Source organism: Setaria viridis, chromosome 2 (genome assembly GCF_005286985.2).
Source record: "Setaria viridis chromosome 2, Setaria_viridis_v4.0, whole genome shotgun sequence".
Classification (NCBI taxonomy): Eukaryota; Viridiplantae; Streptophyta; class Magnoliopsida; order Poales; family Poaceae; genus Setaria; species Setaria viridis.
The window spans coordinates 38693491-38707460 of NC_048264.2; the positions used below are offsets into that span (position 1 = coordinate 38693491).

The window sequence follows — 13970 nt, forward strand, 5'->3', positions numbered from 1 at the left end:
AGGGACGGATCCGGATCGGCAGCTCGCAGCTCGGCCTTGGCCACCTGCAGGCGCGCAGGAAGGACACGAGGCCGTAGAATGACCGGGCCACAATTCGCATCAGGCTGCTGTGCTGATCATCGATCCCAACACGACCTTCTGCGGATCCCCAGGCCGTGCGTGACCCACCTGAGAGGCTGAGACCAGCTTGCAGCTGCTGTTGAGGCCTAGATATTTTTTTTCCTTCTTGTCCCCCTAGCCCAGCGGGGTGTTCGGGAGACGGGGACTAAACTTTAGTCTTGTCACATCGGATGTTCGGATGTTAATTAGGACGACTAAATATGAGCTAATTATAAAACTAATAGCAGAACCTCTAGGCTAAATCGCAAGACGAATCTACCTAATTAATCCATCATTAGCGAATAGTTATTGTAGCACCACATTGTCAAATCATGGACTAATTAGGCAATAGATTCGTCTTGCGATTTAGCATAGGGGCTGTGCAATTAGTTTTGTAATTAACCAATGTTTAATACTCCTAATTAGTGTCCAAACATCCGATGTGACAGGGGCTAAATTTTGGTTGCTTAGCAGTAGCCGCCTATGCCGTACATATGGTTCCATCAGAAGGTTTGGACGAAGACTATAATGCAAGACGGCGTATTCTATGTGGTAAAACAAGAACTAGTCAAGAATTAGAAAAAATACTCTTAACAATAGGAGTAGAACTCGTCTAGTCGAATCCGACTAGTATTTTTTATAACAACCGACCTGTAACCCTACCCCAGCAATATAAGATGAGGCAGGGACCACCTCCAAAGCAATTCAACTCAACCAACACACAGGACGTAGGGTATTGCGTTATTCAGCGGCCTGAACCTGTCTAAATTGTGTGTCTGCGTTTACATTCGAGTTCCTGATCTCGACGAGTCCCACCAACCAAAACACTACCTTGGGCACCCCCCTCGGTAGGTTTTCCGGTCTAAACACCGACAGCCTGGACCACAATTCGGCCAGCCAGGGGGCCGCGGATCGACGAAGACGGAAATGTCAATAAGTCAACTAGTTTCATGTAGACCTAATCAAATACCTGGTGGGTGGGTTTGGGTCAGGCCAGAAAAGAACCTGATGCTTTTCCCTTTGGCCCGCCCATGCTCGACCCGAGCATCGGGCTGAAAATTGTGGCCCGCGCCTGACCCGACCAAAGCTCGACGGCTTGCGGGTTGACTCAATAGCCTGAAGACTCCACCATCCCCCGTGTAGCCGACGTCGTCTTCCTCCCTTAGCTCCGCACCACCGCGGTCACCTTATTCATCCGGTGCATGCCAGAGCCACCACGTCGTCTTCCTTCATATTCTCCGCACCAACGCAGCTGCCCGCTTTCCTCTGCATCGCGCCGTCACCCCCCTTGCTACTACTGTTGCGCCTCCGTGCCTCGATAGCAAGCGCAAGGCCTAGCTATGTCCGAAGCCACCGTGAAGGCGTTCGCCCCCGCTCAACGTTGACCAAGATATGCAAGCCTTGGGTCGGGTCCTCGACGTCGACGTCGTTCATCGTGGAAGCTTGCTACTGGCGTTTGGGAAGAGGATAAGATCGAGCTGATGATGATTGAGATGGAGAAGGAGAGAATAAGGAGGACTTTGAGGTCTCCCGTATAATTTATGGAAATTGGTTAAGGGATGTAACTTTAAAGCCTGTTCCCGTATACAAAATTGGAGCTATTTCCATATAACATTTTCTAAAAATAAGATAAACATTTATAAATATTAGATTCAAAAGTTTTTAGAAATGTATCAACATTTTGAAAAATACTACCTTCAACATTTTATGAGCTATTTCAACATTTGAGAGAATTGTTTCAACGTCCGCTAAAAACTAGCTCAATATTTTGGAAAAGAAAAATTGTCCAGCCTCCTTTTCTCGCAGTGGCAGCATGCGTGGCGAGCCAACGACAGGGGATGGGCTGGAGCGCGGTGGCGGGTGCAGTTGGGGTGGCGCGTGGTGGACGTCTCGATAAGGGTGGTGAGTGCGGGCACCTCGACCACCGGCGGCAGCGGCGCACGCAACAGGACAGCCGTGGGGGCCGGCGGCAGGCTCCTCGTCCAAGGTGGAGGCAGTGGGATGACAAGTGCAGGTGGGAGCAGCAAAGCGGCGGTGGTCCGAGTGGAGAGAATGGGTGCTAGGATTGAGAAAGAAGTGGCCTGAGTGGAGAAAGATGCTAGGATTGGGAAAGATGAGGGCGCATCCGACGGATGAGCCCACATGCACGGATCTCAAACAGTGGAAGTCCAATAAAAAAAACTTCCGAAAATTATATGTCTCTAGTGGCCTTCTCACGTGCACACGAAGCAATTGACTGGATGATTCATTGTTAGTCTGGAATCGTTAGGCCATTAAAGACACAGCTGACATGTCTTGTCTTTTTCTGTTTGTTTATTTTTTCATTGCGTGGGTGTGAGGCCCATGGTTTAGATTGACCATGTGTTATGTCTGGTGGTACCACCGACAAGTGATTGTATGCCGCGTCCTCCTCATTTCCGATGGGTAGTACACAAGAACAAGAAATTATATTGGTTCGGGAAGTCCCCTACGTCCAGTTTCACTAGGAACCGTGTTTCTTGGATCAAGTGCGCCGGGCTTACAACGGGGTGCTTGCAAGTAAGCGTTTGTGCAATGCGTGGGTGTGTGTGCGTGTGAATGAATGCGAGAGAGAGGAAAGGAAGGTCCAGTTCCCTATATATAGGCCAGAGACCGGGCGATAGTGTTGAAAAATGGAGGGGGTCCCTGACCTCGAAGGTCGGGGGTTGTGACGTGGTCGGGGTAGCCTTGCGCCAAGGGGCTTCCTTGTTTTGTCCCCTTGGAGAGTCGTGGGCTTCGCACGTCTTGTACGGTGGTTCCTGTGTAGCGCGGGTCGCTTACGCATGGCCTGACCTGCTCTGCGGCATGCCTCGTCCCATCCGCCAGCCCCGTGGCAGTGAATGGGACGGAAGCCGCTGCTGGCGTCCGCACCAGAGATGAGTGGGCGAGCCTTGGTCAGCGGCCTGGATGGGGCGTGCCGCTTCTCCCAGCTTTCTCCAACCTCTTTAGTGCGCTCACGGCCACTACATGTCGTAACGCCTGTCGCTGGGTCCTACCTCGCCTACAGGCCCGTACTAGGCCTGGTGTGGTGGTGTGGCCTTGACCTTGATGAATCACCCTGGCAGCGAAGGCGATGATGATGTCGGGGCGCGTGGGCACGTACGACCATGCGTGGCCTCATCCAGTAGGCTGTCCTGGACAGTCCGAAGGGTGTAGCCTCACCCTCTGACCTCTCAGTTGAAGGTCGGTTCCCTCCGCCAGGTCATGTCCCCACGTGGGGCGGTAGAGGGGCCACGCCCCGTATTTAATGCTCCCGGTACAGCACTGGTCTTCCCTAGTCAACAAGTAGGTGGGGTGCCATGGGCCCATTTAGGTCCCGCCCCGACCTAGCTGGAGCGGTGAATTATGGCCCTTAGCTCCCAACCAAGGGAGGTCGGGAGATAGGCCGCGGCGTTGTCTGGGCCGCCTCCAATACACTTCTTGCTATTGGGCCCTTGGCCTTTTGGCGCCTGGTTGCCTCAAATGCCTTTTCCAGGGGTACCTCTGGTACAGGAACCCGTCAGTAGTCCCCGAGGCTTCCTACGACCTTGTGGTCGGGGGAAGGTTCCTTCGTTCTTCTTGTACATCATTCGATGGTTGAGACATCCTGTGGGTTCACGCGAGCAGACCCACTGGGTCTAACCCCTGAGCTTCTGAGGGAATTGAAGATTCGCTCAGGAGGTTATTAATGCGGACGCTGCTCGTCTCTCACCGCCGTTAGGAGACCCTCTCTGAGCCTTTGGTTTTTTCACGGTCACATGCCGGTGCGTAGTCAGGACCGGTCCGCCTGGTGCCTCGCGTGACACAGAATCCCAAGGCCCTGCTTAGGGCTTCGCCCTGTCCTGCTGCCGTTCACGTGGGTCTGCTGGTGCGTTGAGGTCCATGATACCTTCGCCCGGCTAGCTCCCTTGCTTCAGGTCTTGCGATCTTGCGTGGTCTACCCCTTCATTTGGGCTATAAAGCCTACGCCGTGCACTCCCTGGGGTTCCAGTCCTCACCTCCAAAATGCTCCCGTGTGCAGAGAGACGGATGAGGCTGGTGCGAGGGCGTCTCCGATTCCTCCGGGTTGGCTGCCGTGCAGCCTGCCCCTGGTGCTAGAAGAATCTCAGCGAGTGGCGGGGCGTACCACAGGGGGTCTGAGGCACCTTCGTTCCCGCTACCGATCCTGCTCCAAGATCCTCGTGGATTCGGTGGGCTCGACCGGCAACAAGCCAAAACTGCACGGTTTCCTTCTGAAATCGTTTGGGAGTTCTGATGCCTCCAAGCAGTTCCTCGGCAGATCACCGGGCGCGATGAAGGTCACTGTGACACTGCTCCTGAGCTTGTTGGGTACAACCACGCCCCCCTCTTGCTTCCGATGAGAGGCTTTGAGAGTCATCGTGGTTTGCTCTCTTGCCAGGGGAGATGGTGGCATCGCTTGCTGAAGCTGAAAGTGCTCTCGTGCTCGGCACCACCTCCGCACAGGCGGCCCGCGAGGTGTTGATGCTACAAGAAACTCAACGACATGAGCATCCATCGCTTCATGCCGTTCTTGTAGCAGCATGCCTCGAGGTCCCCAGGTGTTGCCTTGCTCGGCAACACAAACATTTTTTGTATCTGTACATGGCACCTCGAGCGCCCTCCTTGTAATGTTTGTTTCATGGAATGAGAAATTTTTATCCCTGTTTCTGTTGCAGATGGCTCGCTTTGCCTTGGGAGCTAGTCACTCCAAGCCCCCAGGTGCGCTGCTCCCGGGTGAGTATGCTCGTGTGGTCAGGGACGTGCCCCACGCGGTCCCTTTGCAGGGAGTGGTTCCTTGCCTACTAGGTTGGCCGGGCAAGTGCGCTCGTTCGAGCTTCGCTGGGAAATCCAATCGGGACCTGATCGCCTCCTGATTGCAGGGAGTTCGACTATATCTCACTGGGAGACGTCTCGTTAATCCTAGTTGCTCACCCGTTTGGTCCCTGACCTCCTGTGTGGGAGGTCGGAAGCTGGTTGCCCTCCCTCGTCGGGAATACCCAGGGAGAACTTGTCATTAGGACTCAGACATGGTAGGGAGAGGTCGGGGGCCACGCGGCGTCCTGACTTGCAGTCACTGGGACTCTCTCAGCCCATCCGTCCCTAACTCTAGATCTACTTGGGCCTCAGGACGGTTGCGAGGTCGTTCGTTGGGTCGGCCTTCGCATCCTTGCCTGCTGCCTGGGCTTGGCCCAGCCGTCGGGGGTGGAGCAACTGAGGGATCACCGCACGGGAGCCGAGGTACCACCTGGCGGCTGCCCCATCATGTCCTATCGTGCCTTGATGGTGCGGGCCATGCGCGCACATCGCGCTTTTGGCGCGCGCCGCCACAGGGGTTGGGCCCACCACCCCGTGCAGTTGCTCGAATGGGACGGTTGTCCTCCTTAGGGATGCGCCCTTAAATCCGCCACATCTCCCCTCCTCCCCATTCTTTCAGCTTGCCTGCCCTTTCCCCGGCCGTCGCCCAGTAGCCGTGTTCAAGCAGCAGGGAGAGCGAGCGAGCTAGAGAGAGAGAGAGAGAGAGAGACCTGGTAACTTCCATGACTTGTTCGTGCGCCTCGTCCCATGTCTCCGCCGGCACCGACGTCTCCGCCTCTTCTCCGACGATGGGTTCGTGGGTCCCCTTGGTGGTGATGGAGGTGAAGCTGCAGGAGTTGGTCGCCATGGGCTGCCTCCCGCTGAAGGAGGTGGCTTGGTGGCGCATCACCGTGGGAGAGAAGTTCCCGCAGCCCAGACCCAGGGAGACCGTTTCCTTCCTCGAGTTCCATACCCGGGGGGTTTAGGCTACCGGCGCACCCCTTCCTCCAAAGCTTCCTGCATGAGTTAGAAATTGAGCTGCAGCACTTCAACCCCAGCAGGTGCAGCAGCTCGCCGACTTCGTGGCGGTGTGCGAGAGCTTCCTCGGCATCAACCCCCATGCAGCGCTCTTCAGCCGGATCTTTGAGGCCCGCCAACGGAAGGTACGCTACTGGCCTCACGAGGCTGGGATTCCCGCAAAGCCTTCTCACCCGCCTCGCGGGACTAGCCGACCACTTGCAAGTTGCAAAAGTCAGCTGACAAGATCACGTGGACCAGCCGACCACTCGCAGTTGCCGACGGAGTAGTGCGGCCAGGGGAGGGGAGGGGAGGTCGTCCGACGTGGACATGAGACAAACAGCCAGGAATAATTTGTAAGCAGCCATGCAGCATGGTGCGGCCGTGTCACCCACCCCCATCGAGTCCACGCCGTTGCTGTCCGTCTGCTCTTCTTGAGTTCCCGTGCCGCGACCCCGCCGCGCCACGGGAGGAATGAAACCGCCGTCAACGGCGAGCGCACGAGCCTCCTTGGGGCTTGGGCCGTTGTTTCCCAGGGGCCAGGCGCGCCGTCCCTCCCTCTCTTTACGCCTCCTTTCCCACCCGGCTCCCGGCTCCCGCTCCGCACGGCTCACGCGACAACAAAGGCAGCCGCACCTGCTCCGCAACTACTCCGCACCGCTTGATGGCCGCGCCACGTTCCCCTGCACGTACGGACGCCGAGAGACCCCAGCCCGGCAGTGCGTCCATCCCGCTTGCGCTGCACAAGGAAGATAAGGGCGACAAAACCGGGAGGTACCGCGCCGCGTCAACAACTAACCCGACGCCTTCTCTCCACGCCGCCCCCGATGCTCGTCGACGCCCTCGACCCACGCCGCCGCTCAGCCGAACCGCGAGCACCAGGCCTCGGTTACTACCCTGGTAAAAATGCTGTGGTCAGAGAGAGATATCAACCAAAGAAAAACCTAAAAGTTGTTAAGATTTCCCTTTTGACCAATATAATGTGTTTGAGTTCTTCCAATAAAACTATGACCTAGGAACAGTGGAGCAGCAGATTCGTTATGTTGTCGTATTAGCATTGAAAATTACATTAGTGTGATAAGGAAGGCTGCCAATATAAGGCCTTGTTTAGTTGCCTAACTTTGGAGTGCCCAAAATACTGCAGCAACACTGTAGCGTTTCGTTTGTATTTGTGAATTATTGTCCAAATATTGACTAATTAGGCTCAAAAGATTCGTCTCGCAAAGTACAACAAAACTGTGCAATTAGTTTTTGATTTCATCTACATTCAGTACTCCACGCATGTACCGCAAGTTTGATGTGATGGGGAATCTTCTTTTTGCATAGTGTCAAAGGGGATTTGGGGTGAACTAAACAAGGCCTAAGTAGGTTCTGCGCCGTTCTTGATTTGGCTGCCTATCAGCAGTTACCGAGGCTTATTAAAATGATATTGAAACACACACAATGCATGAGTATCTGTTTTTCTAAATGATACTGAATTATACACACAATGCATGCATGGGTATTTATATATTTTGAGATCTTCTCCTTTATATACAAAGAATAAGCATAGCTCCCACTTAGAAATCCTAGTAACTCATAGATCTTTGAGTTGGGTTCACCTTGATGCACGTATGGTCCAAGTTATCTCTATGATACGTCTGGTCACTGTATTTCTTGGTTCAGTCGGCTAGGGGGATTGCAATGACAAAGCGAACCCAATTGATGACCTGGCAAGCTGGCACGTGAGCGATAGTAGGAGTATAAAATAAAAACGCGTATGATTAGGCAGAGGATCTAGCGATAAGCACCTACTCCCTCCGTTCCAAATTACTATTCGTTTTACTTTTTTTAGATACATCACTTTTACTATGTATCTAGACACAAGTATATATCTAGGTGCATATTAAAATATGTGTATGTAGAAAAGTCAAAACGAATAGTAATTTAGGACGGAGGGAGTAATAAACAAAGAGAACATTACTGCTAGCGGTGGTCACTGCTGATTGCTGGTGATCAAGCAAGTGGGATTATAAAATCAGAATAAATTGATCGCAAGGCTAATATAACATACTATATATACTTGTATTTTGTCAGAGCGTCTACGTGGTGGTAGTAGTGGTCGTGGTACTAGCTCCGGGGGACGACGCATGTGCTTTGTGGTGGTAGTAGTGGTCATGGTACTAGCTCCGGGGGACGACGCATGTGCTTGGTGATCCATCCCAGGGTTCCAGTCTGCAGCAGCGCACAAACAGAAGTGGCAAAAGAAGGCGACGTAGCAAATCCGACGCTGCCAGGGTATGAAAATCACAGCCCAACACCCCTGAACAGGCAAGGTGCGACGGCGCTGCCCATATAAATTAATACTGCCTCCGGTATCCACGAGCTGGCGAAAGAGCAGAAATGCTATCGTGGCAATGGCCGACACGGCGACCAGCCCACCACCGCCCCCGCCCTCCCCTCCTGACGAGTGACGAGCCACAAGCCGCCCAAGGCGCCGCGCGACCATCGAGAATTACATGGGCACCACCGGCGTCCTGCCGCTGGCCTTCGCCTGGGCCTTGGACGCGCATGCACAGCAGGTGTTCTTCGGCGGCCTCTCGTGCCCGGCCGTCGTCCCTCTCTCTTTCCCCTCCGAGCTCCGCCTACGCCGCCTCGCTCCTTTCCCTCTCCCGCGCGGCGCTAGCCCACGCCGCCGCTCCCCCCTGAACGCGCGGGCCCGCCAAAGGATCCCTTTTGCTTCCACGAGCACGCCCGCGCACGATCCTGCTCACGCGCGCAATGCCAAGCCGGCCGCACCTGCTCCGATCCACACCCCTCTTGGAAGAACCCAGAATTCCACCCCGTCGAAAACCCCATCCCGAGCCAAAAATAAAGCCCCATCAGCCCTAGCCTGCCTCTCCATAGATTTTCCCCAACCCCAAGGAAGAGAAGCCGCCGCCGCCGCCCAAGGAAGAGAAGGGAAATAAGGGCGACGAACCTGGAGGTAAGCCGTCTGTCCGTTCCCACGCCTCGTCAACCAACCGCGAGGAAGGAGGGAGGGAGGGAGCTTGCAACGGCTACCCGTGCTCGTCGTCGTCCTCGAGCCACGCCGCCGGACCGGAAAGCTGCGCCGCTGACCGAACCGCGCGCGGGCAACGGCCACGACCCCGTTCCAAGGTCGCCGCCGCACCAGCCCGTCACCGGGTAAAAAAATGTTGTGATCAGAGAGAGATCGAAAAAACAAAACTTATAGTTGTTAAGATTTCCCTTTTGATCAATGTGTTTCAATTTTTCCAATAAAATTGTGACCTCCCCGTCTTTACCAGCATTTTATTTTTGACAGGGCACAAGAGTTAAACTTACTTTTGACAGGATGGCGGGCGGCTTCTTCAACTGGCGGGGCCGTCAGCCTGGTTCAACTCAGACCACCTCTCGTGATCAATATCAATGGCCGGCGTGGCCCAGCCACCACGGCCGAAGCCTCTGCTTGATCAGGGCGAGTGATGGAGATAATTGCTTCCTCCATGACGCCATCGTCGAGGTAACCTGAGCTCGCGCCCTCCTTGTATGTTCTTGGAATATATCCATGGCGCAGGTTCTGGACCTTGTTGTATATAAACCCATGTTTTATCAAGCACCCATTTCACCAAATTCTCAGGACACTTAGGGAGATCCAAGATTTTCATTTAGACCATTTCCCTCTAGCTAGAATCTATCCTCCACCTTGTTGTCCCGTCCCAACAGTTATATACAGAGTAATTTTCTCTAAATGGGTTTAGAGGGAATATTTGAACTCCTATCCAAACTGATGCCTACTTTCATTATCCCCCTCAAGAACTGAGACCCGTCCAGTACCTATGCAATATAAGACAAAGCTCTGTTGTTCAAATTAAATATTTCTTTCTGAACAAGGTGCAACAAGATCCTGATTATCGGCATCGTACATTCTTCTCCGCATCCACTTTATAAGTCATGCCTTATTCATCATTCTAATGTTGACAATGCCCAAGCATCCAAATTCTTTAGGCCTAGCTAGGTTGAAATTTCCCATTTTACCATGTGATACTAGATTTTTTTTTTGTTACCCCTCTAGAAGAATTTTTGCTATCATGGAATCCATCTGCTAGTGAACTCCCTGCAATAATACGAACATTCCCATTCAGTATGTTGGAAGACTACTCAGAGATATATTAGTTAGAATTAGCCTCTTCCCTGATGACATATTCAGACATATTCTTCTCTTTACATCCTATTCCTCATTTTTCACAAGATCCCAAAAAAGCCCCCAACTCCAACATATATTTGTCAATATTAAGCGGGCCTAGATACTTCATAACTAGATAGCCTCATGTACAATTCAGGATATTATCAGTCTTGTCTTGATATTCTTTGTCCACCTCGAAAACAAAGACCTCCATTCTTGGGGTAATTTATTTTAAGCCTTGACATCCATTCAAATTCAAAATAGTATAGAATAAATTTCATGTTCCTAGTTGACTCTTTATCATCCCCTGTCATCATCACTATTTCATCTGCATATTGCAGGTGCGTTAATATCCTTCAATCAGATAATAAATTTGTGCTTTTTATGAAATCTCCTTTCCTGTACTGTGCTTCATCCACATTAACCATCTCAATGAACTCAGTGTGCTTCTTTTGTTATTCTAAACATCCGTGTTGCATTCCAACAGAGAGTGGGGGACTGGTTGTCTGGGATAGATTGTTTGGGGCAGCCCATCAGTCCAATGCCGCAGCAGAAGGCGTGGGAAGCTTGTATGGCCTGGCCTATGGAGCAGTCAGGTATCACCCTCTTTCGCCTCACATGGATCAATGAAAGGAAAAGTTTAGTATACCCTCACGCCATTTCAAATTTTAAGTCATTTTTATTTTGTTCTAAATCAATCTTCTCTAACTTTGATCATGTTTGTTCAAAAATCAACATATATTTATAACATAAAAGTAACTTAACATATAGATAGTGCATTTATTTGATATGATAGATGTTAATACATTTTTCTATAAACTCGATCAAATCTACAGAAGTTTAACTTTGTGAGAGTACATCTAGACCCATATGTTTTTGGTGAGTTGTATGCCAAAACGATTAGAGGACTAACTTGTCTGATAAAAGTTTTGAGTAGGAATTTCTTCTTATGATTATTGTGGTATTATTGCTTATAAGATATGTGATTATTTGATGACTCATATTGATAGCCAGAAGCAACTGTATGATCCCAATAAAGAAAAAAATTGAGATATATGATGAGCATGTGGGCGAATGATCTTATAGATATGGTTACATGTATGATTATTAGTCTCTAATTAATGGGAAAGCTTTTGGCACATGATGGGATATCAAAATTAAAAACGATGATGACTCATATGAGAAGAAATGGCAAGCTAGTGTGCATGATTAAGAGACATAGTTTTATGTACTATCATTGGCCTCATTAATTGAAAGCTTGTGAACAAGTCATGGCATATTCAATTGAGAAACAAAAATCAAGTAACTGAAAGACAAGGATTTAAACAGGTATTTATGGTTGTTGTCAAAGCAAAAAAATCAAGTAGTTTATTAGATGGGTATTCATGGTTGATATCCTTGTATATATATAGAAGTTTGGTTTGTTCCATAACTCGTAGAGTGATTGTTACATATTTATCGGGGTTCCCTATGTAAAACTGGCTAGACCAGTTTTGGACTGACAGTGTGTTTGAGTTTTGTTAATTATTGCAGGATTTGCCTATTCGCTCCACCTAGGTGACATCTCGGTACTTTCACTTAGGACAAAGAAACTTCTTTAGTTTTGACCCAAGTTTATAAAATAGTATAAAAATATCTACAACATCAAACTAGGTTTAGTGGGTAGACGATATATCTTGATAGTGTATTTATTTAATATTATATATGCTAACATATTTTATATTAATTTGATCAAAGTTATACAATTTTGATTTAGAACAAAGCTAGTACAATTTAGAATGGAGGGTGTATTTACTAAAGTTGTCTCATCAAGTCATATTGTCCTTCCAAGTACCTATAGTAGCAATGAACAAACGAAAGTGTAGTGAGGACCAACATTGCCATACAGATATGTCCCATAAGTAATAATTATAACCCTGAAACGAGGGGGGTAGATTAAAAGGAACCCTTTTTACAAACTAAATCTAGAAACAGAGCAGGATACTGAATGAGAGTATTTGGTTTAGGGAGCGGATCCTTTTAATTCGTTGTCCTTGCGTACCTCTTCCGTAATCACTAATCAATTTTTTTTCTTGTGTGCTGGCTGCTGGGATCGCGCGATGGCGTGCAGGTACCCGTGCTCTGCTTGAGGCTGGGAAGCTAAGCAGGGAGGGCTATTACGGCGGCATGGTGCATGCAGTGTTCCTCGTTCAAAAGAGATTCATGTGGGCCAATACATTCCGATTGGATTGTTCGGTGCTGGGGCAGCCCTCCGGCCCAGTGACGAAGAGGAAGAGCTGGAAGGGTTGTGTGCGGCCCATGAAGCAGACGGTTCCGGGTGAGTGGACAATCTCTCCCTCTGCACTGAATATTTAAGTACTTTCTCCGTCTCAAATTATAAATTATTTTAACTTTTTTAGATACATCATATTTACTATGTATCTGAAAATAGCATATATTTAGATATATAGCAAAAGCTATAAAACTAGAAAAAGACAAAACGAGCATGTAATCTAGTAGTGTCTATTCTATCGGATTGGCACTGTAATCACTCACTACTAATAATTACCACTGTTTCTTGTGCCTCTATGCATGGTGTCGACGGCGTGCAGATACCTGTGCGATTATGGCCTGCATCGTGGCCGTGGAGGGGATGCACCGCAAGGTGTACGAGGCGTCCCACGGCGAGGGCAAATTCGCTTGGAAGGCCGCGGAGGTTTGGCCGGAGATCCTGCGGGCCATGTGCAAGGGACAAAACATCTGGAAGGAAGGCGAGGGAGCCAATACGGGCGAAGTGTTAGACGAGATAAAACGCCTTCGGGGCGTGGGGATCGCCAGCGACGAGGTGCCGATCACGATGCCGCTGCGCGCCTGGGAGCAGCACGTCGGCGACGAGCTGCTTACCCCGGAGCGCGTGGCCGCGCTGCTAGACCAAGGCCCCTGCGTCGGCCGTCTCTGGGTCTGTCCATGGTACTATTGGTTCGACACCGCGAAGAACAATGATGACTGGATCTACCGTGGCTGTGGCCGGGACAAAAGGCTCAGGGACGAAAGCAGAAAGCTCTACGGTAAGAAGGCGACGGGCTCGCATGCTGTTGTCTGTTTCGGGTATCGGTTCTGCAAAACGGGAAATGGTGAGGAGACAATGTGTGTGCTGGTGATGGACAACCACCACAACGAAGGCCCGCAGCGGTGGATCGACGTTGAAGAGCTTGATGCGATCTACACCCTGAGCGTGGACTGCCTAGCCTAGCTATTTGTAATAAACTAAGTACTACGAGGCTGTTCAGTTGAACCCATAGCAGACAGAGGTAGGGTTTTGTAAGCAAGTTATTGTGGATCGATGATGTTGGTTGTACATGGGTTCAACATCAACAGCCTTGGCTATGCAACATGTAAGCGCCATGCAAGGAGCTCTTCCTTACATATATAATAAAGGTGCAGCGGCCTCCTACGGAGGTACGTTCATCCCCTTTCCCATCTACTATACAGTAGGTTGTGTCCGATATATACAGTCACAATTAGAACTATATATAGTTGTAATAGGTGTTAGGGTTTTATTTTGAGTCGGAATTTGTAACTTCGGGTCTAAAAAAATTGGGATCCTGAAACACCATCACTGGTTGATATGGTTTCTTAGGGAGGAATGTCAGTAGCCATACCTCAAGAATGAAGAATTTAGTTAAATCGCATTAAAATTTATTGTGCCAAAGCTCGTTGTTTTCTTGTGCCATCTTACCAAAAAGCTCCCGCGGCATAACAGAGCGTTCAATTTTAGGTGCAGTCATAAAACACCACCCCCTCCGTCCCCGTTGCCTACAAAAGGGCTAATCTAGGGATAAAAAAGGGCTAGGACCTCGCCGGGCTAGAAAACTAGAAGCACTGAAACAGTGTCTTTTCATGGGCTTTGGCTCAGTTG

General features: G+C 50.2%; 1 protein-coding gene across 3 annotated transcripts; it reads left to right on the forward strand.

The window, feature by feature from the left end:
- The first annotated feature begins 8057 nt into the window (after positions 1-8057).
- On the forward strand, positions 8058-13519 carry LOC117842736 (uncharacterized). 3 transcript variants are annotated; one of them, XM_072291535.1, is made up of 4 exons: positions 8058-9409; positions 10560-11640; positions 12183-12389; positions 12664-13519. In XM_072291535.1, the coding sequence occupies exons 3-4, from the start codon at positions 12239-12241 to the stop codon at positions 13302-13304; spliced, it is 792 nt and encodes a 263-aa protein (XP_072147636.1). In that variant the 5' UTR covers positions 8058-9409; positions 10560-11640; positions 12183-12238; the 3' UTR covers positions 13305-13519. The 3 variants fall into 3 exon arrangements, with proteins under 3 accessions (XP_072147636.1, XP_072147637.1, XP_072147638.1); XM_072291536.1 differs by having other exon boundaries at positions 10560-12389; XM_072291537.1 differs by lacking the exon at positions 8058-9409 and having other exon boundaries at positions 10517-11640.
- The last annotated feature ends 451 nt before the right edge of the window (positions 13520-13970 follow it).

Excerpts from the sequence above, each read along its gene's own strand:
- LOC117842736 (XM_072291536.1), top strand. The coding sequence starts at position 12,239 with ATGGTGCATGCAGTGTTCCTCGTTCAAAAGAGATTCATGTGGGCCAAT. Across the intron at positions 12,390-12,663 it reads CATGAAGCAGACGGTTCCGG|ATACCTGTGCGATTATGGCC; the intron begins GTGAGTGGACAA and ends GACGGCGTGCAG.